This window comes from Octopus bimaculoides, chromosome 7 (assembly GCF_046866305.1).
Source record: "Octopus bimaculoides isolate indiv1 chromosome 7, ASM4686630v1, whole genome shotgun sequence".
Lineage (NCBI taxonomy): Eukaryota > Metazoa > Mollusca > Cephalopoda > Octopoda > Octopodidae > Octopus > Octopus bimaculoides.
Window position 1 is genome coordinate 19,704,174 of NC_142934.1, and position 27,652 is coordinate 19,731,825.

Below are 27,652 nucleotides of genomic sequence, written 5' to 3' on the forward strand. Positions count from 1 at the left end.
GCCTCATTTACAGCTCGTCTTAAGTTTTAAGGCTCTCTTTAAGATGGAAAGGGTTGAGTTCTCTTCCAGTTTGATTTACTGCCAAGGTTGACTAGTTTAGCTTTTGCCTCTTCACATGCACTCACAGGCAGTGAAGGTGTATACTCTGAGTTTGTCTTCCCTCTGTATGTCTGTTGAACCCAGACTGCCCACCTAGGTATATCACCAGTCTATCTGTTGAACTGCTTTCTCCTGGAGACATGCTTTAACTAAAAAGTGAAGTGGTCTCACTCCTAGCAGTCTTACTGCATGGCAGGACACTAAACCTGAGTTATGCTATGACTGAGAGCGAACATTATATATAAATTTGAATTATATCATACCTGACCACTGACATTGGTGTTTTTGTGTTCATGCTAGAAATTATTTTTTTGAAAGTGGGATAATGATGTTCAGTGTTGAGTCTGGTGGATTTTGACTCAAAGATACAAAGATGAGACGAGAGGAAATGAGGTGGGAGAGGATACAGGACAGGACGAAGCAGGAGGGGATACGAGACAGGATGAGACAGGGCGAGACAGGACAGAGTGGGAGAGAATGAGGGAAAGGAAAGGGTGCGAGAGGATAGGATATGAGACGAGATGGGGCAGGAGGGGATGAGACAGGGCAGGGTGGGAGGGGATATGAAATAAGACAGGGCAGGAGGGGATATAAGATGGGACAGGGTGGGAGAGGATGCAAAATGGAATGAAGCAGGAGGGGATGCAAGATGGGACAAAGCGGGAGGGAATGCAAGGTGGGACAAGGTGGGAGGGGATACAAAATGGAACAAGGTGGGAGGGGATACAAAATGGAACAAGGCGGGAGGGGATATAAAATAGAACAAGGTGGGAGGGGATACAGGTGTGAAATGGGATGAGGCAGAAGGGGATATGGGACAGGAAAAAGCAGGAGGGGGAACCGGACAGGACGAAGTGAAGCAGGAGGGGGTACAGGAAAGAATGAGGCAGGATGAGGAAATGGGATGGGCAAGGAGACAAGACGGGCGAGGAGACGGGACGGGCGAGGAGACGGGACGGGCGAGGAGACGGGCAGGGCGAAGAGACGAGACAAGAGTGGAGACAAGATGCGAAATGAGAAGAGAGGAGACAAAACCAGACAAAAGTAGAAAGAAAACAAGACAAAAATAAAAGTCAAGAAAGAATAAAGCTGTGATATAACCAAATACTAAGACAATTGAATAACAAAGTGAGTCTATAAATGACACAAAGACATCTTCTTCAGACTTCATTATTTTTACTGCTGTCACCCAGCCCACCCCTAGGACTTAATTACCAATTCGAATAACATCCACCCCATTCACAAACATGCACTGTCAAAGTATCAAAGTTATTATTTCATTTTCGTTATTTGTTAACTTGTTTTTGTATTATCTCTCTTTTCAAAATCTTTATTTCATAAAATATAATTAAGGTATAAAATTAGCAGCACTTTATGACATTTGCTTTTCTTTTTATTTCTTTTTTTTTGCTTTTAGATTTCCTAAATCAATTCACCACGGAAGAATTGCAAAGAATCGACAAGGAAATTAGCATGATCGTTTACATTATTATACAACGAACGAACAAATGAATAAACAAATAAATGAACGAGTGAATGAGAGACAGCAAGACAAAGAGAATGAGAGAGAGAGAGAGAGAGAGAGAGAGAGAGAAAGAGAGAGAGAAAGAGAGAGAGAAAGAGAGAGAACCTCAAATGGTAGTAAATTTAATTGGCAGACAATTTTTTCCTTTTTCTTAGCACAATTACATTATGATCTAACTTTGTCCAATTACTTTAGAATAGTCACACCTTGGATGGAATTGACAATTTAACTCTTGATATAGCGGAATATCACCAGTGACACAAGTAATACAGTTTGTAATTAAATGTTGTTGGCACTCCGTCGCTTACAACGTCGAGGGTTCCAGTTGATCCGATCAACGGAACAGCCTGTTCGTGAAATTAATGTGCAAGTGGTTGAGCACTCCACAGACATGTGTACCCTTAACGTAGTTCTCAGGGATATTCAGCGTGACACAATGTGACAAGGCTGACCCTTTGAATTACAGGCACAACAGAAACAGGAAGTAAGAGTGAGAGAAAGTTGTGGTGAAAGAGTACAGCAGGGTTCACCACCATCCCCTGCCAGAGCCTCGTGGAGCTTTAGGTGTTTTGGTTCAATAAACACTCACAACGCCCAGTCTGGGAATCGAAACCGCAATTCTATGACCGCGAGTCCGCTACCCTAACCACTGGGCCATTGCGCCTCCACCAATTATTTTTTAATTAAATAGGAATATACCAAAGGACTACTACTACTACTGAGTAAAATGATAATCAACTAAGCTTGATGATAATAATGACCCAAGTGTTCATTAGCCTTTTTGATACCAACCCTCCTGAGACAGTCCCTGGATTTATGTTACAAACTTCCTGCTCTAATGTGATCTAAATTTAAACCTTCCATCAAAATTTTGTGTTGATTTGTGTTTCAAACATCAGCTTAATAATAAAGACAAAAGTTATTTAACTTAAAATTTTCATTGTTTTCAAAATTAAGCAGTTTATTTGTATGTTTCATGAGAAATATGGTAACAAATAGGTTAGAGAGAGAGAGAGAGAAAGAGATGTATAATATTTATGTGTGTGGAAGATCTTCGAGAGTTTAGTACCAAAGTCTGGTTGTGAAAGCTCTGCAAATCATTAAACTGGATAACGGTGCCAAAAGCTATCATATCAATTCAAAGTTGTGACTAGAGTTGACAATTATATGAATCTCTTGCACCCAGTCAGTGGTGTCACATCTATTAAGTTTTTCCGAATCCTCACACAACAATAAACTCAATATCCATCCATCCCTCTTCTCCCAATGACTATTCCTGGGAGGGCGGTCAGAGTAGAGTTCTCAGGCCCTCCTCCATAGACCCTATAAGAAAGAACCATCATTAGACTTTCTGGCTGGATTCCCAAGAGTGACCATCTGAGCCTATGAATATTATCCAACCATCTCGTTCTTGTTCTATCCCTAGGTCTCCTGCCAGTTGGCTAAGCTTGAAGAATCCAGCCTGCAATTCTTTCCTACAAGATTCTTATCCAAGAGCATACAACCATTATAAACTCTATATTGTTTGAAAATAGCAACTAAAGGATTTTCAAGACCAGAACACTTAAGTACTTAGATTTCTTTAGATTATTTTCATGCCGATACATACTGTACATCCAAGTGAGAATTAACAGACATAAAAAAAAAAAAGATGAATTGATGATGGTGAACTTTCACTGCAGTGAATTGATAACGGTGAGCTTACTGAACATGTGGCAATATCCTATGTGTATTTAACATGTAGACTGTTCACCTGACCTATTTTCTCTCCAGCTTTATTGTTGTTGTTTTACATGATCAATATCCTTATATTCCTGCTATTTTCATATAAAGTGGTCACTTCTAAGTCTTGTCAAGCCGAAGAAGTTCCATTGATGAGATCTAACAAGATTGAAACATGTCCTTTACTTTCATCAGTTGACTTTAAACGCAAGATCAATTCTTCCCACATCATTTTACAGAAAATTTTCATCAGCTGATATCAATGAAGTTGTCTCCATTGCACACTATTTTTAGAATTTAAACATCATCTAGAGGGAGTATTACATATGTGAACAGATCAATCATCAAGGGCTTTCCAGCTGTGACTATCCCAACTTTTTGTAAATCCATGACTACATGATTCAAATTTATCTTTCCATTTTAAAGACAGCAGAATGTGATTTTTGACAGACTTGGTTGCTCTTTCTAGCAGTTCACAGAACAGCAACAACGTAAGCTTCCACACTGACTTGGATTTGTGTGTATATCATCACCAAAAGTGATGAAAAAAAGGGGTAAAAATGATTTCTTTAGAAAGAGAGAGAAGAAACCTGTTGTTTAAGTTAATTGCAACTCCACAATATATTTCTTTCTTTCATTAATGTACTCAGTAACAGTCCACAACCTTATAATCACTTCCATTCAATTTCAACCCCAAGGAATAAAAAAAGAATATTTAAAAATATCTAGGTTATGAAGTAAAACTGAACTGTTCCTCCCCATCACTGATATATTAGCTATGGACTCGGAAAAAAAAGAAAATAAAAACCTACCAACTTGACATGGAAAACATTCAATTTTAAAATAATATATATGTATTTTGAAAATTTTCTAAAATATTTATTTTCATTTATTAAAAAAAAATTTAAAAACAATAACGCACACACACACTAAAAAAAAACAACACTATGACAGATTAGCTGTGTATTAGATCAGCAGGGTGTCAGGAAATCTAGCAAGTGCATTTTTGAACAAGTAACAGTGCAGTCGTCAATTTCCTGTGCAGCTAACTTCTAGAATCTTCTGTTGCATGCAAATATCGGTTGATTTGTCAATTTTTCCTCCTCTTCCTCCTTCATCTTTCTAGTTTTCTATAACAGTTTTATAAACCATTAAACTCGGCTTTCCTTACAAAATACTATTCAATAGCAAAAAAGATAATGATAGCGACGACAATAACAGCTATTTCGTAAATTCCTCATCGGGTTCCATAATCCATGGAAAATGTCAGAAGAGAGTATGAAGACTGTTTGAACAAGCAAATGGAATCTAGTTTGGATACGACTGTAAAATACCAAGAAGAGTTACTCTCGTCTTCAGTTGAAAGGCCAAAAGAATAAGCAAATGTATTCAACCACCAACACTAAGCAGTTGTTCCTGGTATAAGCACTAATAACATGCTGAGTCAGCAAAAAGCAACAAGCTGGCAGAAATCATTAGAACGTCAGGCAAAGTGCTTAGCAGCATTTTGTCTGTTTTTATGTTCTGAGTTCAAATTCCACCAAGTTCAATTTTGCCCCTCATCCTTTCGAGGGTGATAAAATAAATATCAGTTGAGCACAGGGGTCGATGTAATCAACTTACCCCTTCTACCAAAATTGCTGGCCTTGTGCAAAAATTTGAAACCAAAATGTTGAGCCAGCAAAAGGCAGTGAGCTGGCAGAATCATTAGCACGTTGAATCTATGGCTCTCAAGTATATATTCCTACATCTCATAAACTTGGCTATCTGACAAGTCATCATCATCATCATCGTTTAACGTCCACTTTCCATGCTAGCATGGGTTGGACGATTTGACTGAGGACTGGTGAAACCAGATGGCAACACCAGACTCCAATCTGATTTGGTAGAGTTTCTACAGCTGGATGCCCTTCCTAACACCAACCACTCAGAGAGTGTAATGGGTGCTTTTACGTGCCACCGGCACGAAGGCCAGTCAGGCGGTACTGGCAACGGCCACGCTCAAAATGGTGTATTTTATGTGCCACCTGCACAAGAGCCAGTCCAGGGGCACTGGCAATGATCTCGCTCGAAAGTCCTTACACATGCCACGGGCACAAGTACCAGAAAGGCGTCGCTGTAAGGATTATATAATCAAATACCACCAGGACTATGCTGTCCAGGGTGTACTTCCTCTTAAGAAGATAACATGTGATTTTGGAAGAAGATGTTATCACTATTTCTAGTAGCTCATGTGACATAAAATGACCTTCTCGCTGACAAAAATGGTTGTTGTTTTGCCTAAAGTTGGCCTTGATTGAGCAAATTTATAATCAAAGGCATTCAAACCATGACCATCTTGTTTGCTATCCAGCAGAGTGTACCTTGGACTATATCATCTAATGTGTCCGGTTTTCTTTTTCAAAATAGCAAAGTATGATTTGAAGGAGATTTGGATGGTCTTTCTAGCAGACCGAGGAACCATTTACGGGCTCCCCTGGCACATCTGGGGTAAATGGTAAACGCCATAATGACAGGCACATGCAACTTATAGTGTGCATACTCAAGGTGGAATGTATTAAAAGACTTTGACACAGCAGGTCTCTTAAAATATTCACAAATGTTTAAACAGCTGCTCTGAACTATATACATATATTTTTTTATCTGTAAACAATTTTTTTCTTATTAAAAAATATATATGTTATGGCATATATTTTTAGTCTGTGTTATACTTCTGTAATAGTGGAAGAAATATACTAAATAAGCCACAACAACTCTTTTATCCACCCTAAGAGTCCAGTATTGCTGTTACTATTATCATCATCATTAATATTATTATAATTCATATACTTTTCCTTTCCCATTTCTAGTAATTATTAACATGGTTGAAACCCTACCATATAATTATCTCTCCAACACAGACTTCTAAGAAAATTTACAAAACTTAAGTATAATAAGAAAAATAACTACAATAATAATTGTTTCAAATTTTAGCATTACACCAGCAATTTTTAGGGGAGGGAGCAAACCAAATACACTGACACCAGAACTTCACTGGTACTTAATTTTATTGACTCTGGAAGGAGGAAAAGCAAATCTGACTTCAGGAGGATTTGAACCCAGAACATAAAGAGCCAGAAAAAATGCCACTCATTGTTTTGTCCGACACAGTAATGATTCTGCTAGCTCGCTGCCTTTCTAATAATAATCCTTTCTATTATAGGCACAAGGTCTGAAATGTTGGGCGAGGGGGCTAGTTGATTGCATTGACCCAAATGTTCAACTGGTATTTATTTTATTGATTCAGAAAGGATGAATGACAAAGTTCACCTTGGCAGAATTTCAATATAGAATGTAAAGAAGGATTAAATACCACTAAGCATTTTGCCCAGTGAGCTAACGATTCTGCCAGCTAATAGTAGTAATAATGATAACAATAACAATAATAATAATAATAATAATAATAATAATAATAATAATCCTTTCTACTTAAGGCATAAGGCCTGGAATTTTGGAGGAGGGGGAGAAGTCAATTATGTTGATCCCAGTATTTCCCTGGTACTAAATTTATCGACCCCAAAAGGATGAAAGACAAAGTTGACTTTGATGGAAATTGAACTCAGAGTGTAGCGGCAGACAAAATACTGTGCCTTAATAATAATAATAATGAACTGAAAATGTAATCCCCATATTACTGTGTGTATTGGGAAAAAAATTTTTTAAATGACTTAGAGAAATACGTAACCCAAACCTCATGTCTTACATTTAAACAGAGAAAATAGTGCTACTAGACACTGCGTACATACAAAGAATACAATATTAGGTGCCAGACACACACACAAAAATGCTTATATATATACATATATATATATATATATATATATATATATATGTAGAGAGAGAGATACAATACAAGATACTGCACATACTTATCTAGAATACAAAAGAGAAAAAAATTGCATAAGACAAAATAAAAAAAACAAAAACAAAACATTGCACCTACCCAATGCACATAATAAATAATAATAAAGGTTATCTCTGCTAGCTCTAAATACTGAAATTACCATGGAATGCAAGAGGTAATCTTTTAAATTATCATCAATTTACCAACACACGTTTTAGCCATAAGACCAATTTTGTTACAGAGAAGACAGATAATTGGCATAAACGGTCTTACTATCTTCACAGATACCTATTTTATATTCTCCACCATTGCTAATACAAGTTGCAAAAATATATCCTACCAGCATTTGAACTCAGAACCTTGAAGCTTTGTGAAATATCTACTTAGGTAGTCTACAACATGCGCAAGTCCTGCAGCTAAAATAATAATTGTTTCAATTATTATTATTATTATTATTATCATTACAGCACAATTTTAGGGGAAGGGGGTAGTTAATTTCATTGACTCCAGTATTTTACTATTTTTATATTCTATCAATCCTGAAAGGATGAAAGGTAAAGTTGACCCCCCCACACACACACACAAACACACACACACACACACACACACACATGTTCTGAATGCAAATTCTGCCAGGGTTGAATTTTCCTTTCATCCTTTCAGGGTCAATTAAATAAGTACCAATTGAGGACTGGGGGGAGGATGTAGAGGGCGGGGAAGGGGGGGGGGTCGATGTAATCGACTTATCCCCTCCCCCCAAAATTGCTAGTCTTGTGACAAAATTGGAAACCATTATTAGTAATAGGAGAGCTTATAACAGAGTTTAATTAAGTTTAGTTGGCATAAGGCATGCAAGATATCACATTCCGAACATTGCTTTTTGTCTGAATAACAGAAAAAGCGTTGTATCTTGAGGTTAAAGGCAAGACAAAAGAAACTGAAAGGAGGGAATGATGTTCAGATTGGAAAGATAAGGAATGAGGGAGGTGGTGCAAGAGATCAAAGGCTATATATATATAAGTTCTCATATACAACTACATCTTGGGTGGTACTGCCCTGCTGTTGAAACCATAATAAAATCCATTCGGTAGCCAAAGATGGGATGTATATTCTTTTATTCTTTTACTTGCTTCAGTCATTTGACTGCAGCCATGCTGGAGCACCACCTCTAGTCGAATAAATTGACCCCCAGGACATATTCTTTGTAAGCCTAGTACTTATTCTATTGGTCTCTCTTGCCAAACTGCTAAGTTACGGGGACTTAAACACACCAGCATCAGTTGTCAAGCAATGTTGGGGGGACAAACACAGACACACGCATATATGTGTGTGTGTGTGTGTATATATGACAGGCTTCTTTCAGTTTCCTACTACTAAATCCACTCACAAGGCTTTGGTTGGCACGAGGCTATAGTAAAAGACACTTGCCCAAGGTGCGACGCAGTGGGACTGAACCCAGGACCATGTGGTTGGTAAGCAAGCTACTTACCACGCAGCCACTATGTACCTGCTTGTTTTTGATTGCGAGCCTTCTGCATCTTGTGTTCTTGTGGTTCTAAAGTGTCCATTGAAATTCTAATTTTTGCTGTTAAACTTGTTCTTGGCTTATGATAGCTATGTGATATATCTTATACCATACATTGAAATTGTCTGACCTTCTTTCATTGAGGTTCTAATTGTTGTAAGGGTTATACTTCTTTAGGGGTTTGTGGTTTATGGAAATTTTGTTGCATATACAGGTATGCCTATCATTTCCAATTCTTTTTCTCCCACTAGTTTTACTTCTCGATAAAGAGTATATAACCCAAAATATTAGCTACACTTCTATTCCTTTCATTTGTGTATTCCAATTATACACACTCTTTGTTACCGTTTTAAGGTCGCTAATTCTTCATCAGTTATCAACCAGATGGTATTACTCAAACTGAAGCAGAATAAGAGGCCTTCTGTGTCTGTTTTCCGTCTGTTTGTGCACTCAGTATACATTTCTTTCTGTTCACCTGTGCATTCATTAAATGTTTTTAACTTTGTATTAGTGCATTTATTATACACTTTTTCACTTAAGTTACAGAACACAGCTCACCTGGTTTTTATCAACAGTAAATTATATATATATATATATATATATATATATATATATATATATATATATGTAATAATATTATTAGGGATAAAAATCCAAATTTACAGGTAAAAACTCAATTAAATTCAATTTATTAAAAATCAAAATTAAATTAAGTTTCACAGTATAAAATATAAATATATAGTTTTAGGGAAAAGAACCAAGGCTCATGAACTCATCGATGAAAATCCAGTCACATATAAAAAAAAATTAATAAAAGCACAATAAATAAGTATAATAAAATACAAAGTAAATATCATAAGATAATGATACTTATGATATTTACTTTGTATTTTATTATACTTATTTATTGTACTTTTACTTATTAATTTTTCAATATGTGACAGTGGATTTTCATCAATGAGTTCATGAACCTTGGTTCTTTTCCCTAAAACTATATATATATATATATATATATATATATATATAGGGAGAGATATACACCTACATGTGTGTGTGTGTGTACGTACATACACACATACACCAAGACACTATGTAGGAGTAAATTGTCCTTACATACAAACCTAGATACACATCCATGAACATATCCTATAAGCGCTATATAGATACACAAACATAGCATACACACATGCATAATTACCCAGATGGCACATGAAAGGATGGTGTAGTCGAGTATGGAAAGAGAGTGGAAGTGGTAAAGCAGTATCATAGGAAGTCAAGGCATTCATTAATGCTCTGTCGAAACAGAGATTCCTGTATTGAAATTGAGACACTTTCTTGTGACTGCAGTCGTAAGATGAATCATAGTGCAGGCACACAAAAATACCATAGATGAAGAGCTTATGAGTGGAGTGGCTATACAATCTGAAGTGACAATATCATCAGCCACCCAACATGTCTTACTATATTAACCACTGAATCATATGAACTAGATCAGATGTAGTATCTGGCCTAATTAATATAAGATATAATATATGGCCTAATTAATATAAGATATAATATATGGCCTAATTAAAAGAGCTCAAAATAAGAGTTTTCAAACAAAAACAAACTTTATGGTTAACTGATTACATTCAGAAAGATCATCCTATTATATTATTACATTTTGAACGATCATCCTATTCAGAAGGAAAAAAAAAAAATTCAGTGTAGACTGTTTGCTTACACTGTAATGTATTGTATTGTATGTGATTAAAACACTAGCAGGATTATCTAGGTTATTACAGGGGTGTCTGGAGAGCTTTAGTAATAATGGTTTCAAATTTTGCCACAAGGGCAGCAATCTTGGGGGAGGGGAGGTGTCAATTACATCGACTTATTTCATTGACCCTGAAAAGATGGAAGGTAAAGTCAACCTCGGCGAAATTTGAACTCAGAACATAGCAGTGGGTGAAATACCAATTTCTTTATTGCCCACAGGGGGCTAAATATAGAATGGTACAAAACAACTGATTGGGATCAGTAATGCGAATGGTTTACATAAAATATGACTTTAAAAATTATATAAAATATAAAAAAGTCAAATGATATTAACAGTACGTTAGACAACACAAATGAAGCGATGATCAGGCCATGCTCCGACCCCACAAGCCCCAATCGATCGCTGGCACCTTTTTTGTTTTCCTTTTTTTCCCCCGTCTATTCACACAGTTCCTTGCACACACAACACTCGTGCAACATGCTTCAATCTCTTTTGGAATGTACACTCCAACAGACATCTCCTCTCCAGCTACACTTTCCTTTTCAAATGGGTGAAATACCATTAAGCATTTCATCCAACGTGCTAAAGATTTTGTGAGTTTGCTGCCTTAGTAGTAATAATAAAAAAGAAAGAGCCAAACTTGTCTTCAATCTGGGTTTCTTGCCTAGCCCTCACCTATAGTCATGAATGTTGGATTAGGACAATGATTGTGAAGATAAGCTACTAAAATGGGGTTAATCTGAAGGATCTTTGGAGTAATGTTACTCAACAGGGTGCATAGCTCAGAGATCAGGGTATCTCTGCAGGTCAAGCCACTACTTCTCTGTATTGAGTGGATACACATATGGTGTTATGGACACAGGATTAGAATGTCACAGGAAAGAATTGCAAGAGAGATTCTTCAAGCCAAGCCAACTGGTATGAGACATATGGGTAGATCAAAACTGAGATGGCCGGATAATATCTATAGACTCAGTTGGTCCCACTTGGGGGAATCCAGTTGGAAAGTCTCATGACAGTTGCTTCTGATAGGACTCTTTGGAGGAGGTGCTTTAGGATTCTACCCACCAAGCAGAGAAAATGGATGGATGGGATACACAGGTCTTGTGACAGTTTCTAAAGAAATGTTCTACTGTCAGCCTACAAAGACAACGTTTTAGAGATTCCAACAAAGGACCAAGACACATACAAAACTTTGTAGACAACAACTGGCTGTTTGGCAACATCTGATGGGATAATATTTCAAATACAAGGACCTCTATGTCAGAGTCTGAAAATTCATGAATTTTCTTGGGAAATATTCAGCAGTGGTTTCCTGCTGCCTTCTGCTATTTAATTTACAAGTTACACAACTAGTCTCTTCCTCTTCATAGCTTACCCTTGAGGTACTGAACTTAATAACCCTAAGGCAGTGAGTAGGACTGGTTCACCTGACAACAGAACATGTCCATACATTGATGAACCTGGTGTGATATGTCTAGGGGCCAGCCATCCTTCAGTTCCTATATACCTTAGCTCAGGCATGGCCAGATCTGGCTCACAAAGCTTTTTTTCTGGCCTGCGGAGACCTGTAGCAGTACGGCTGTGAAGTGGTTAATTTTCTAGTCTGGCCGACTTGTAGAGTAAATAGGCAAAAACGAAACAAGCTTTTGTGGAAAATTCAGCAAAAATTCTAGGAAAGGTGAAAGGACTAAATTCGTAGAATCAAAATAAAGAAAGTGAAACTGATGTTTCCTCGAAAAAGAGACAGGAAACATCAGTAATAAAATGAAACTAATTGTAAGCCCTACTAAGGTTATCTTTTCTTGACACTAGAAAATGATCAACATGTCATTCCCACACTCACTCAAAAAATTCTCTTAAAACTAAGAACCAGTTTAGCAAACAACCAATTTACTAACTAAAGATATTTCAAGCCTATTAATTTGCTAATATGCAAAGGCCAGAAATAACTCTGCTCAAATGCATTTATCCAAACAACTATCAAGAATATCAGCCATACACAACATACCGCTTCATTCTTATTCCTCTGATCAAGTATGTATTTTCCTTATATAAAGTTTATATTTCACACCCCAACATATGCTCTGTTATTTATCACCACCATCTATATTTTTCCCTTGAATTATCCAATCCTAAAATGCCGTCATCAAAAAAAGTGAAAAGTGGATAACGAATCCCAAGTGTACCAAGAAAAGTGGACCAATGATTATTTTTCCATACAAATCAAAAACAAACCAGTGTGTTTACTCTGCTCAGAATCAAAGACACTACATCTCCAAACACTCATCTCATTATGAAAGTTTTCAAGGTCAACGTAGGAAAGAAAAAGTTGAAAATTTAATAAAAGATTTGAAAGAGCAGCAGACAATTTTTGTCAACAGACGTGAAGATACCGAAAATATTATTCGTGCTAGTTATATCATTAGCCCAAAAATTGCAAAACATTCGAAAAATTATTCCGATGGTAAATTTGTAAAAGAATGCCTACAAGCAGTAGCTGAAATTTTTTGTTCAGATTTAAAAAAAAAGAAATTGATAATATTAGTTTGTCTCATAGAATTGTAACAAAATGGATTGATGAACTTGCAACTAATGTAGAATTAGGCTTGAAAAGACTTTCTTTACAGTTTAAATATTTTCCTTAGCTATTGATGAGAGCACTGATGTGTCAAATACAGGCCAACTTGTAGCTTTTGTACATGGAATTGATAAAGATTTAAATATCACAGAAGAAATGCTTGGTCTTTGAGGAATGAAAGATACGACCTTTGGGGAAGATATTTTTCAAGAATTGAAAATTTTAGTGGCCAGATTTAATCTACATTTCAAAAACCTTCATGGTTTATCAACAGATGGTGCTCCTGCTATGGTTGAATGAAATCTACTAAACCCAAAGCAAGATCAAGAATAACTGATAATGATTCTGGGTTCAGTCCCAATGCATGGCACCTTGTACAAATGTCTTCTACTAAAGCCTCAGGCTAATCAAAGCCTTGTGAGTGGATTTGGTAGATGGAAACTGAAAGAAGCCTATCATAGGTGTGTGTGTGTGTGTGTCTGTCTCTCTCCCCAACACACACTTGACAACTAGTGCAGGTGTGTTTATGTTCCTGTAACTTAGCAATTTGGCAAAAGAAACAGACAGAATAAGTACCAGGCTTTAAAAAAAAAATTGTTACTGGAGTCAATTCATTTGACTAAAAATTCTTCAAGGAAGTGCCTCAGCATGGCCACAGTCTAATGACTGAAACAAATAAAAAAGATATATATATATATATATATATATATATATATATATATATATATATATATATATATATATATATATATATATATATATATATATATATATATATATATATATATATAATCATAGGCTTTTGTGGCTTTCATCAACAAAATTTTACTCACAAAATATTGATTAATCCAAAGCTAGAGATGGGGACACTTGCACAAGGTCCCATAGTGGAATTGAACTTACAACCATGTCGTAAAATGAACCAGTAACCACACAGCTATGTCTGTAAGAATTAGAGAAGAAAAGAAAGTAAAGTAAGTACGGAATGCCTACCTTATTTTATTGGAGCAGTATTTCACCGGTTGGGAAGTATTAATATATACAACACGCTGGTTTGTGGGCTCAACTTCTTCCGTTGTTTCTGACTCTGGTACATCGTGCATGGATTGATATGCTGAAAGATAAATGTAAAGAAAAAGGTCACTCTAAGAATAAAGAAAATATCTTTCTTTCTTTCAAACTAGGCACAAGGCCAATTTTATATAAAATTATTTATTACTCTTTGCACACCGGTCAACAAAGGGATAAGCAGAACTATGAGTAAAATCCATCTCAGCTATGATCAGGAGTCTATACTCTAATCACTGGACTACATGCCTTCATATACAGAACCAGTGTCGAATTAACCCTTTCAGTTTAAGGCTGAAGGGTATGGTATGAGAGAAAAGGAGAGGGAGAGAGAATGAGAGTGAAAGAGGGAAGGAAAGAGTTGGCTACTATAGCTAACAGGATGAGCAGCCACAGAGAAGCTTTCTCACTGGCCAATAGGTTAATTTTTGTTGAGGTATAAGTAGGACAGTATTACATATATCGCAGTTGGTACTAAAGAAAGGAGTATAAGAACATCAAAAAATATCTCAACTAAATTACTACACGTACACCAGCTTGAGGCAGCAGCAGATCCTGTATGTGGTTACTCAACCTATTAAAAACAGCAGCCAAGTTTCCCCTAAATTATACCTTAATACTTAAAAAAAGATGATAGCTAAGACTGCATTAATATTAAATGCCTGCATATAGTATTAGATGTGTGAAAACAAAGTGAGATGGTCATCTTTGAAACACTTGATCACAAGTTGGTTCAATCGGAGCTGACCGAGATAAGCAGCAATAATTGTTGCAACTCCTCGTATAGCTAAACTATTTTGTAGGAAGAGTGCAGTTCGTCATGGTGGGGGTAACTAATTGCGAACCACTCACTCAACAGTAACCCCTTGGCATTAAAACCGGCCATATTTGGTTCAAATATTCTACCTTGCTTTATGTTCAAATTGACCAGATCTGGCCTCTCACACCTACCCTACAATGTCATTCTAGAAATACACAATCACACCATCAGAATCTCAAAGCTACAAGATGATGCATGATTAATTCAAAACAATGTGAATAAATAAGCATTACATTTGACAGAGTAATGTGAATGCTAAAAAGATTAAATTTGCTCATGCTGTTGATGATGTACACAATTATTATGGTGATATCAATAGATATCTACAATTACTATTAACTACAGTATCATCATTATAAAATACAGATGTGGCTGTGAGGTAAGAAATTTGCTTCCCCACTTCATCGTCCTGAGATCTGTTCCACTTCATGGTACATTGGGCAAATGTCTTCTAGTGTAGCCTTGGGGTGACCAAAGCCTTGTAAGTGGATTTCATAAATGGAAACTGAAAGAAGCTTGTCGTGTATATATATATATATATATATATATATATATATATCTACTTCGTTTCTGGATTTGGTTCGGAAGATTCTTTATGTGAGTTCGTGTGTTGAAGCATATTTTGTGTCTGGGGAAAGTCTTTCTCTTTTAGTGTCTTATTTAACACACACACACACTGGTAAGGTTTCCATTCATTTATTTTTCCTAAAATTTTGTTGTGTCTTGCAACCTTTTCAATAGTCATTGACAGTGTTAACCGAGCTGTATTCTCGGATAGCCAACGACTATAGAAAAGGTAGCAAGATGCAACGAACATTTTAGGAAAAGTAAATAAGTGAATGAGTGGAAATTTTACCAGTGAGTGTGTTAAATAATAAGGCACTAAAAGAGAATGACTCTCCCCAGACACAACAATATATATGTGTGTGTATGTGTGTTTAAGTGCATCCATGTTCTCCCTGTCTTGACATTGTGCGATAGTTGTAAAGTGATTGTCACTGTCATACAAGCAGTGTCATTCATTTTGTATATTCTGCGAGAACATGCCTGGCTGTGTGGAAATATCACCTTGCCTAGAGACAGGTGAAGGTTGGTGATTGGAAAGGCATCCAGCTACAGAAAATTTATCTCATATTCCATCTGACCCAGGCACGCATGGAAAAATGACATTAAAATGATGAAGTAGATATGATTAAAAAATATTTTGATCAATCTAAATTGTTTTTCTCTCTTTTTGGCTTGTTCCTTTTGCCCCTATAATGGAGTCATTGACTTACACACACATACACAGAGTAATTAATGTAGCATGGAAAGGGCCACAAAGGTACAAAATAAAATAAAATAGTAGTAATGTATAAAAAAAAAAAAAAAAGCATGCCCACCCTCCAATGCCTGATTTGTCCTTAAGAGCTGGTAACCCACATTATGCCACAGCACCCAAAACAGAAATACTGTACCTTCAGACGTTTTATGTCAGCAAACTCAAATGTCTAGTGAGTCTATTTTGCAATTCCCCTCGACAAAATGATGAAAGTGAAAAGAAGGTTTTCTATCCTTTTGCATGGGCCCAACATGGCCGACCAAAGCCTTGTTAGTGGATTTGGTAGACGGAAACTGAAAGAAGCCCATCGTATATATATGTGTGTGTGTGTGTGTGTGTGTGTGTGTGTGTGTGTGTGTGTGTGTGTGTGTGTGTGTTTGTTCCCCCCAATATCGCTTGACAACCGATGCTGGTGTGTCTACGTCCCCGTAACTTAGTGGTTCGGCAAAAGAGACCGATAGAATAAGTACTAGGCTTACAAAGAATAAGTCCTGGAGTCGATTTGCTCGACTAAAGGCGGTGCTCCAGCATGGCCGCAGTCAAATGACTGAAACAAGTAAAAGAGTAAATTATAAAAATAAATACAAAAAAATATACAGTAAAATACTGTTTCTACTTCCTGGATTTTCACCTATCACAGGGGTTAGTGTAACACCTGCGATAGTCGAGGGATTACTATATATATATATATATATATATATATATATATATATATATATATATATATAGAGAGAGAGAGAGAGAGAGAGAGAGAGAGAGGTGAATATAAATCTCTATAATCTTTTATTTTTTCTTTTGTTAAACTTAAAATCTTTCACAGATAAGGCAAGTTGCTTACATACAATGGATGAGGTACTTTTCTTCACGTGTTTAATTCAATAAGCAGTAGAGAAGGCAAGTAGTCACAAGATGAAGAAAAGACAAGTTTTCAGTTTAATGTCTGACACCATTTTAATCATTTTGGCAGGTACAGGAGACACTGCTGGGTAGGTTTCAGTCGCATTAACCTCAGTAAAGCATAAACTTCACAGAGCTTTCTAAAGCAGTGAAAAGAGAACCGTTCATAGATGTATATATTAATGTACAGAAGGGGTGAAATCTAGCTGCCTTTTTTTCATTTTTCTAAATTGCATACAATAGAAACTGTGGCTGTATATGGAGTTTTATACACAATTAGAGTCACAAACTTTGTGTATTTCTCTTCTTAACTATAGCTGTTATAAAGTTTTTTTTTAACATCTTCTTACAAGGCTGACAGTCTATAATAAATGTCTCACAATTTTGTATATCATGCTTTGCTACTCGAGCATAACTTATTGGATAGATTTCCAATTAAAAGTAGATGCATAGGATTTTAATTATAACTATTTTATCATACTGCTTAAAGAATATATAAGATGTATTTAGGAAAATGCTGTCTGTTTTTGTCAGTTTATATAGACAGGGTTTCCCAAAAGTCACTGACAGGTTTCAATTTTTAAACCTGAAAAAAAAAAATGAAAGACAAAGTTGACTTTGGCAGAATTTGAACTCAGAATATAAAGGGTTGGAGGAAATGCTACTAAGCAATTTGTCCAGCATGGTAGAACATGTCCAATTAGCAAAAGGTATTTTTTCCAATGTTCTACAGCAAACAGTGTTTTATCAATCTTTGAAAGATGAAGGGCAAAGTGGCCCTGAGTGAAATTTGAACTCACAATGGGTCCAAATAGCAAAAGTTATTTTACCTAATATTCTGCAATGAACAATGTTAGTTTTATCATACCAGAATGTAACGAGACAAAAAAATGTGGTCACTATAGGCACTGGCATGGTTGTGTGGTAAGAAGCTTGCTTCCCAACTACATGGTTCTGGGTTCAGTCCCACTGCATGGCACCTTGGGCAAGCGTCTTTGGTCAGACCAACCAAAGCCTTGTGAATAAATTTGGTAGGCAGAAATTGAAAGAAGCCTGGTGTGTGTGTATGTGTGTGTGTTTGTACCTCACCATTGCTTGACAACTGGTGTTGGTGCTTTTATGTCCCTGTAACCTAGCAGTTCAGCAAAAGAGACTGATAGAATAAATACCAGGTTTTAAAAAAAGTGGTGCCCCAGCATGGTCACAGTCTGACAAAAAAGATAAGATATCCATAGTATTTGAAATCTAGAGTTCAATATGGGTACAAATGGCACCAGAAGGACTGCAATTGCTTTCCATTCCATACTGACTGAACATTCATACATTAAGCCTTGTCTGTCTAGTTGTAACTCAACATCAGGATGAAGGAAATAATGGATAACTTCATGGTTCAATGCAGTAGGAAGGACAACACTAATGACCCTCTACAGACCGTCAAAGACTGGTGAGAATGGTAATGCTGATACTCAGTTGGACAATCTCTAAATTGACATTAGTAGGAGAGAAGAAATGAGCAGCGGAAGGCTATAGCAAAGTAAAGTTTTGGGGACAAAAGAAATGGATGTGATTTACAAAGGCAACTGACACAGTATGATTAATAATAATCCTTTCTGCTATAGGTACAAGGCCTGAAATTTTGGGGGAGGGGAATGTCAGTCACGTCGACCCCCAGTACTTTATTGGTACTTGCAATAATAATAATGATGATTTCAAACTTTTGCTACAAGGGCAGCTTGGGGGAGGGGATTAAGTTGATTACATCAACCCCAGTGCTTCACTGGTACTTAATTTATTGACCCTGAAAGGGTCAATAAATTAATGCATCACGTTTCCAGCTGCCATACAGTTATCATTATGGTTTCAACACAGGTACACTGCATGGAAATAGACAAGAATAAGGGGTCAAACATGAGCTTAATGTGTACTTTAATTGACACCTGCTTATTGTCGCGAAGTACAAATACCATATCTCCAGCATAAATTGTCTCATAACTGCAACCAAATAGAGAGAGAGAGTATGTGCGTGTACATATCTTTTACTCATTTCAGTTATTGGACTGTAGCCATGCTACAACACTGCCTTAAAGAGTTCAGTTGAACAAATTGACCCCAGTATTTATTTTTAAGGCTGGTACTTATTCTATCAGTCATTCTTTTGGCCAAATCACTAAATTATACCGATGCAAACAAACCAACACCGGATGTAAAGTGGCAGTGGGGAACAAACACAAACATGCATAGATTATATATTATGCATTTAAGACCACCAACCACCTGACCCTCGAGTGCTTCTAGATGCAACCTTTAGGACCGGACCTACTGTTTCATTGTTGCTCATGGCTTTGTTGAAGATATTGAACACCATTCTGGGAGAATACACAAAAATCAGTCTCTCCTCCCTTGATTCTCACATTCTCACATACACACACACACACACACACACACACACAAAAGCCCCCTCACACCCTTCTCTCACTCACCCACTCAGTTTCCACCTTCAAGTGGAGCTGAAGTGTCCATCTATTCACTACAGTCAAAGCCTACTACCTTCACCCCTTCCTTTCTTTAAATTTGCTCAAGTGTACAACTTCCCTTTCTCACCATCACCTTTCACCGTCAAGTGATACTTCAAGAAGGTGATGAGAGTATAATTTTGATTACTTAGGCACAAAGCCAACAATAGAAAAGCCACTGTGTGTGTATGTGTGTGTGTGTGTGTGTACGTACTAAGTAATGATTTCCTATATTTCGTACTCTGTCAGTTTCAGTCACAGGATTGTGGCTATTTTGGAGCACCGCTGTCTAGAACAGGGTTTAAGGAAACTCTGTAGTTTGGGGGTGAATTGCAAGTGAAAGGCAAGGCTTTGGATCCATGGGGCTCTCAGTTTAGTTCCACTGTGTGGCATCTTGGGTAAGTATCTTCAGCTATAACTCTGGGCTGATCAACACCATGTGAGTGGATCTGGCAAACAGAAACTATGTCTTGACATCACATGATGATTGTAAAAACAGCAAGTGATGTTTGTTGCCAGTTTCTCATGAAAACACACCTGGTCATTGGGAAATATTACTTTGCCATTCCTATCACCAACCCTCATCTATTTCCAAGCATCCTGCCATAGGAAATCTGACTCAACAAATTCCATGAGGCCAATGAAAGCATGGAAAAGTGGACACTAAATGATAACGATGTATACAAGAGAGAGAGAGAGAGAGAGAGAGAGAGAGAGAGAGAAAGAGAGAGAGACAAAGAGGATATGGACGAATGGATTTCAGTCAGGCCAGAAGAAGATTAAACAGAAAATGCAAGTTGTTATTGTCTACCTGCCTGTCTAGTTTATGGTGCATTCTGGTCAAAACATACAAAGGAAACGTAAACCAACACCATAACAGCCCAGCAGGTGAACTGACTGAAAGACAGCAGCAGCAGACATGATACTAGTGTGTAGGTCACTTAGTTGCATTGTAACAACTTATATTTCAGGGTCAACAATCAATTATTTTTTTTATTCATTATATATTTTTTGATTTTTAACCGTTGTTTCTGTTGATTTCCCGGGCCAGTCTTGATCAAGCAAATTTGTGATAAAAAGGTGTTCTAATCATAACTACTAATCTACCTTCTTTATCCAGGACTACATTCCCTAATGTCCTTCATATTTATTTTCAATATTAAGAAAGCAGAATGTAATTCAAGTATAAACTTTGCCATTTTCAATAAGACAATCAGCCAACCATGTAGAGCATGTATGGGCAACCTTTTATATAAAATAGGATACATGAGACATGTATTGTCAGGTGAGGCTACACTACTAATCAGTTCAAGGTAAATTCTTCATTAGGCATGCCATTCAAAAACTCCTCACAGGCAGCAGTTTGTCCATGACTGAAGTAGAGGCTGGTTCCATTGGCTTATATAGCTTAATTTTATGTTTGTGTGACATTTCACGAGCATAAAGGATTTATTTAATCCTGTCTAGGCAACAAGTTTGAATGTAACCTTGTGACCTTATTACTAGAGCTTCCAGTTGTTAAAACTAACCAAGCATCTGACACATGTATGTGAAGGTCTGAGAAAGACATTGTTTTGTTGTAGAGGACTTTGTTGTTGGCACTCCATCGCTTACGACGTCGAGGGTTCCAGTTGATCTGATCAATGGAACAACCTGCTTGTGAAATTAACGTGCAAGTGGCTGAGAACTCCACAGACACGTGTACCCTTAACGTAGTTCTCAGGGAGATTCAGCGTGACACAGAGTGTGAGAAGGCTGGCCCTTTGAATTACAGGCACAACAGAAACAGGAAGTAAGAGTGAGAGAAAGTTGTGGTGAAAGGGTACAGCAGGGTTCGCCACCATACCCTGCCGGAGCCTCGTGGAGCTTTAGGTGTTTTCGCTCAATAAACACTCACAACGCCCGGTCTGGGAATCGAAACCGTGATCCTATGACTGCGAGTCTGCTGCCCTAACCACTGGGCCATTGCGCCTCCACTGTAGAGGACTAACAATCAACTTAGCCATCCCCACCAAAAAACATTGCTGGCCTTACTCTTACTCTTTTCTTGTTTCAGTCATTTGACTGTAGCCATGCTGGAGCACCGCCTTTTAGTCGAGCTAATCGACCCCAGGACTTATTCTTTGTAAGCCTAGTACTTATTCTATCGGTCTCTTTTGTCGAACCGCTAAGTTACGGGGACGTAAACACACCAGCATCGGTTGTCAAGCGATGTTGGGGGGGGGGGGCAAACACACACACACACATATACGACGGGCTTCTTTCAGTTTCCGTCTACCAAATCCACTCACAAGGCTTTGGTCGGCCAGAGGCTATAGTAGAAGACACTTGCCCAATGTGCCACGCAGTGGGACTGAACCCGGAGCCATGTGGCTGGTAAGCAAGCTACTTACCACACAGCCACTCCTACGCCTTGTGCCAAAATTTGAAATTATTATTATAAAGGCAGCAAATTGGCAGAATGTCTAGTGGCATTTCATCCATCCTTACATACTCAGTTTAAATTCTGCCGAGGCTTTTCACATCCTTTCGCGATTGATAAAATAAGTAGTACCAGTCAAACACTGAGGTCAATGTAATCAAATTACCCCCTCCTCTGAAATTACTGGCCTAGTGCCAAAATTTGAAACCATTAAAAGGTGGCAAGTAGGCAGGATTGTTAGCATGCCATACAAGATACTCAGTAGCATTTTGTTTGTCTTTACCTTCTGAGTTCAAATTCCAGGAAGGTCGATACCAGTTATCTTTTTGGGATCAATAAAATAAGAACCAACCAAGTACTGGAATCAATAGAATAGACTAGGCATTAACCCTTTCCAAATTTCAGGCCTTTTTTGCCACAGTAGAAAAGATTATTATTATTATTATTATTGTCATAAATCTTTCAGTCAAAAAGGAAGTATAACATCCCTGACTTTTTCAGGACATCCGAGACTGAGGGAGGGAGCTATCTCCAAACCACAGAGTTTGTCTGAAAGCTTACAACTGAAAAGACTCTGCAGAAGGGTTCCAAACGCCAAGTGGTGGTGGTGTTGACCAGGTGAAGAGATTAAACATTTTGATACCTGCACGCCTAACCCCAATTCTAGTTCTATGATAAAACTTCCTGAGATCTAATTTAAAACTTTCCAAAATTTTCATGTTTATCTATGTTCTAAACATTAACTTAATAATGACAAAAGTTATTTTCATTGAAGTCTTTATTACTTTCAAGATTAATTAAAACAAATGCAGTGTATTTCAATAAAAACATGGTAACAAACGGGTTCAGTCAGGCAGATGATTCTCTTCTTACAAAGGTAGACAATGGTACAAGTTTAAGTATGTATAAAGTCTTCCACGAGCATCTGCATGCTCAATGGGACATTTGAATTCACCAGATGTAGCTAACAAAATACATTCCAGATACTTATATGGAGCTTCCATTAACCTAAAACACTAAACAACACTAACATGTGACCACTTAGGTCACTCAATCTGCTAAAAATAGCAACCAAATCTCCCTCAAACCACGACCCCCACCACCAATCTTAAATAAAGACTGATATTCAAAAACACAGTATGGTCATCATTGCAACACCTTTGATCACAATAGGTCTGCTCTGTCAGGCCTGACCTGGGGTTAAGAGCAGAACAAGTGATAATACAGAATGCATCTGTAAGAGATCTTAAGTTGTAGAAGGAAGCAGATGGACATATGGTCATATAACCCTGGGGGAGAGAAGAGTGGACAATGGGGAGGGGGAGTGGAATCCATATAGAAAGAAGAAGCACAATGGTAGGAGGAGAAAGGAGTTGCAGTGGAAGGAGGAGGAGGAAGAGGAGGAGATTAATAAGATGCAAGAGACAGGGAAAAGAAGAGGCAGCCACAGTAGGAGGAGGAGTTGTAAGAAGGCAAAAAATGGGAATCAGCAATTTAGTGATGGTGGTGGTGGTCCTGGTGATGGAGGTAGTGGGAGTGGACATAGTGGTAGTGAAAGGGGGTGATTGTAGTAGTAGTAGTAGAGGTGGTGTGGAGGGAGAAATGGGTGGTGGTTGTAGTGGAGGTGGCGGCAGTGGTGGAACGGTGGTTGTAGTGGAGGTGGCGGCAGAGGTAATGGTAGCAGTGGTGGTGGAGTTAGTGGTAGCAGTGGTAGTAGCAGTAACAGTGGAGGTAGTGGTGGGGGTGGTGGTGTTGGTAGTTGAAGTAGTAGTAGCAATGGTAATAGTAGAGGTTGTAGTAGAAGCCGTAGTGGCAGTGGCTGTCATAGTAGTGGTGGAAGTAGTAGCAGTGGTAGGTGTGGTGGTGATGAGAGAGGTTAAGGCACACTGGATAATTATTTTCCTAAACCATAAAAAACAAATTACATACACACACACACACATATATATAGAAAGAGAGATAGAAAGAGAGAGAGAGAGAGAGAAAGAGAGGGAGAGAAAGAGAGGGAGAGAGAGAAAGAAAGAGACAGACAGGGAGCAAGTAAAGAAACAACTTGGAAGAAGAACAACATGCAAAACAATCATCTGTAGCAGGAGCAGCTGGCCGCAAGCTACTGCAGGAGCTTGCTAAACCACGAGAAAAATGCCAACAAGACTGCCATCCATCCATCCAATGCAAGATGAAACTGACCAATAACAACGAACAGCTGGAACTGGTCAATCGAAGACAGTCGCATGACACACACACACACATGTGTGTGCATGCATATACACAGCATCTCAAAATTATAATGATCAGCAGGCCGAACAACAGCTGATCTCCCGTCCGTCCCATTCTGTCATTCTGTCCTGTTGTAGCCCAATCTAGTCCAACCAATGTTATAGGAACTGGACATTGCTGTTTTGGTCTGTTTGTGTGTGGGGTGAGGTGGGGTGGGGTGGGGGCTTGGGGAGGTGGTTGGTTGTTTGTTTGTTTTTTTTCTGTTAATTTTTTTTTCAATTCTATGTGGCTGCTTGTTCCCCCCCCCCCCCGGTTAATTTTTTTTTTTTTTTTTTTCCAATTCTATTTGGTCAGTTTGTGTGACTGACTAACTTTGACATCTAACTTTATACTTTCTCTCGCAGAAATAGGTCTAAACAAAAAAATTACAATGAGAGAGAGAGAGAGAGAGAAAGAGAGAAAGAGAGAAGGAGAGTGAGAAAATAGAAAATAAAAGAGAAATAGAAAAGGGAAAAAAGAAACAAGGCAGGGATGGGATGAAGAAGAAAAGATAAAGGGGTGAGAAAGAAATAAGGAATGAGAAAAAGAGAAAAAGAAAGGCTGGGAAAAAGAGAAAGAATGAAAGGAATGGGAGAGAAAGAGAGAGAGAAAGAGAGAAAATAAGAAAACAAGGATGAAAATCTAAGAAAAATGGGGTATCATGAAGAGACAGCAGAGGATTGATAATGCTGCAGAGGTTGATAGTAAAGATGGCATGGTAATGCTATTTGGGGTTGGGTGGGGACAGGCGTAATAATGATGAGGGTGGTGATCATGGCAGCGGTGGTGGTGGTGGTGGTGATATTATTATGACTATTGCACGATATTGGTGGCTGTGTATTAACAGTATACACCGAGAGATGGTTGTGGTGGTCGCTGCTGTAGTTTTGGGTGGTATGTGATAAACAGTAATAGTAGTATATGGCATATGGTAGGAGGAGGAGTAATGGTGGTGGTGGTGGCGTTGTTGGTATTAAGACTAATGCAATGGTACTAGTGGATGAGTTAAAGTATGACATACAGTGAGAAGGGTGGTGGCCGTGGTGGTATTGTTTGGTAAACAGTCAAGTGTGGTGGTGGTGGTGGTGGTGGTGGTGGTGGTGGTAGCTGGTGGCAAATGAATATCAATGGTAAATAATGATGGTGGCATTGGTAAATGGTAAAATTAGTATGGATAGTGATGGTAATAGTATGGTGATAATAATGGTATTAGCAACAGTATAGTGAAGTTGATGATGGCGGTGATGATGATGATCGTGGAGATAGAAGTGGAAGAGAGAAGTTGGTGCTGGTGGTATGTAGAAAGTCTTAAGATGAGGGCGGGGAAGATGATTATAATCATGGTAAGCAGTGGTGGAGAAATGAAGATTATTATTATTATTATTATCATTATTATTATTATTATTATTGAAATAATGAATATAAACAGCAAGAGATGGGTAGTAAAGAAAAAAAACCAAAAAAAAACCATCAGCATTGAAATCAATAGGGCATCTAAGATCTATGTGAGCAGGGGTGGCGGAGACGGCTAAGTGGCAGATACTTGTTGCTGACTGAAATATTAGCGGCAGCAGCAGCAGCAGTAGAAATATCTGATCGGCCATGTTTACAGCCATCAACATTGATATTACTACTACTACTACTACTACCATTACTACCACTACTATTATTGTTAATGGTTTGCGGCTGCTGCAACAATCCTGGCTGTCACTGCCACTGCCGCTGTCATCACCTTCGCTGCCACCCATCCTCATCCTTGTCACCGTTGTCATGATTATGACAGTCACCTTAAGAAACAAGCACATCCTAGTCACCACTTCCCAACATCACTACTACCAGCATTGTCAAAGGCAATGCTGGTGGTGGTGGTGATGATGGGGGTCTGTTCTAATCAGAGCAGCTGACCTGGGGGCTTAACACAGCAATTGCTGTCATCACACTCCACCAGTGTCCACTGTCATCACTGTCACAACCACCACCATCACCACCCACCGTTACTGTCAGCCATCATCGTTGCCATAGTCTGTCGTTACACCATAATTATACCACCATCAATGTCATAACATAAAACATATCATCGTTATTGCCAATCCTCATCACCAGAATCACAACCATTGCCACCACTGTCTTCATAGTATGACTATAGTTATCCTTGTCTCCACCACCACCGTTGTCACTTTGAACACTGTGACCACTACAAGTACAGCCACAGTCACCATGCTGTATTTGTGTAAGGCAACAGCTGTTTGCATTATGATGTGAGGGAGGAAAAAAAAAAATGAAAGCTTTGTATTTTAAGCAAAAAGCAGGAACAACAGAACAATAAAACAGATACTGACAACATCGACAATAATAAAACATCTTAAACCAGACATTACAATGGACAAGTAGAGTTGAATAACTTGCCCACACAGTGCAAGATACTCCTGCAACAAACAATAAGTCAGGAGTGATGATAATGATTAAACACAGAACACAGCACCATGCATTTTAGTGAGAGAACAGTCGACTAAATTAACCCCCGTTAATAATAGATGAACATTTTATTTTATTGAGCCTGAAGGGATGAAAGGTAAAGTTGACATCGGTGAAATTTGAACTCAAAACATAAAGGGTAGCAACTAAATACAAGGCATTTTTGTCCAATGTTCTAATAGTTATGTTAATTGACAACTGCCTGACACTCCATTGGTTACGACAACGACGAGTGTTCCAGTTGATTCGATCAACATAAGTTTTTTTTTCAGAAAGATTCAGCGTGACACAGACTGTGACAAGGCTGGCCCCATTGAATTACAGGTACAACTCATTTTTGCCAGCTGAATGGACAGGAGCAACATGAAATAAAGTGTCTTACAGAAAGGACACAATGTGCCACCAGGAACTGAACTCAGGACCCTGTGACAGTCAAGTCAAATACCCTCACCACTAAGCCACACATCTGAAATAAAAGCCATGATCTCAAATGCTGGGACCCAGGAGACTAGTTGATTATCATCACAGCCAGTACTTCACTGGAAAGATGAAAATATAAAGTGAGTTCCAGCAAGACCTCAACTCAGACAGTAGTAGTAGTAGTAGTAGACAAGGCCAGCAATTACTGAAGAGAAGAGGTGATTCAACTACACTGACCCCAATAGTTGACTAGTACTTTCTGCTACTGATTCTGGAAAGGTGGAAAAGTTGACCTCAGTAGGATTTGAACCAAGAATATAAAGAGCTGGAGCAAATCCCATTCAACATTTTCCAATGCTCTAA

The 27,652-nt window shown here is 38.0% G+C and overlaps 1 protein-coding gene across 50 annotated transcripts in view; it reads right to left on the reverse strand.

Moving 5' to 3' along the window:
- The window catches only part of LOC106872891 (phospholipid-transporting ATPase IA), a 422,617-nt gene that overhangs the window by 180,142 nt on the left and 214,823 nt on the right, over positions 1-27,652 (reverse strand). For all 50 annotated transcript variants that reach the window (XR_016242559.1, XR_016242557.1, XR_016242556.1 and 47 more), the window contains one exon: positions 14,088-14,208. Coding sequence is in view for 42 of the 50 variants with exons in the window: in XM_089354939.1 (XP_089211065.1) it covers positions 14,088-14,208 (121 nt within the window). In the remaining 8 variants the exon portion in view is untranslated. The remainder of the gene's footprint in view (positions 1-14,087; positions 14,209-27,652) is intronic.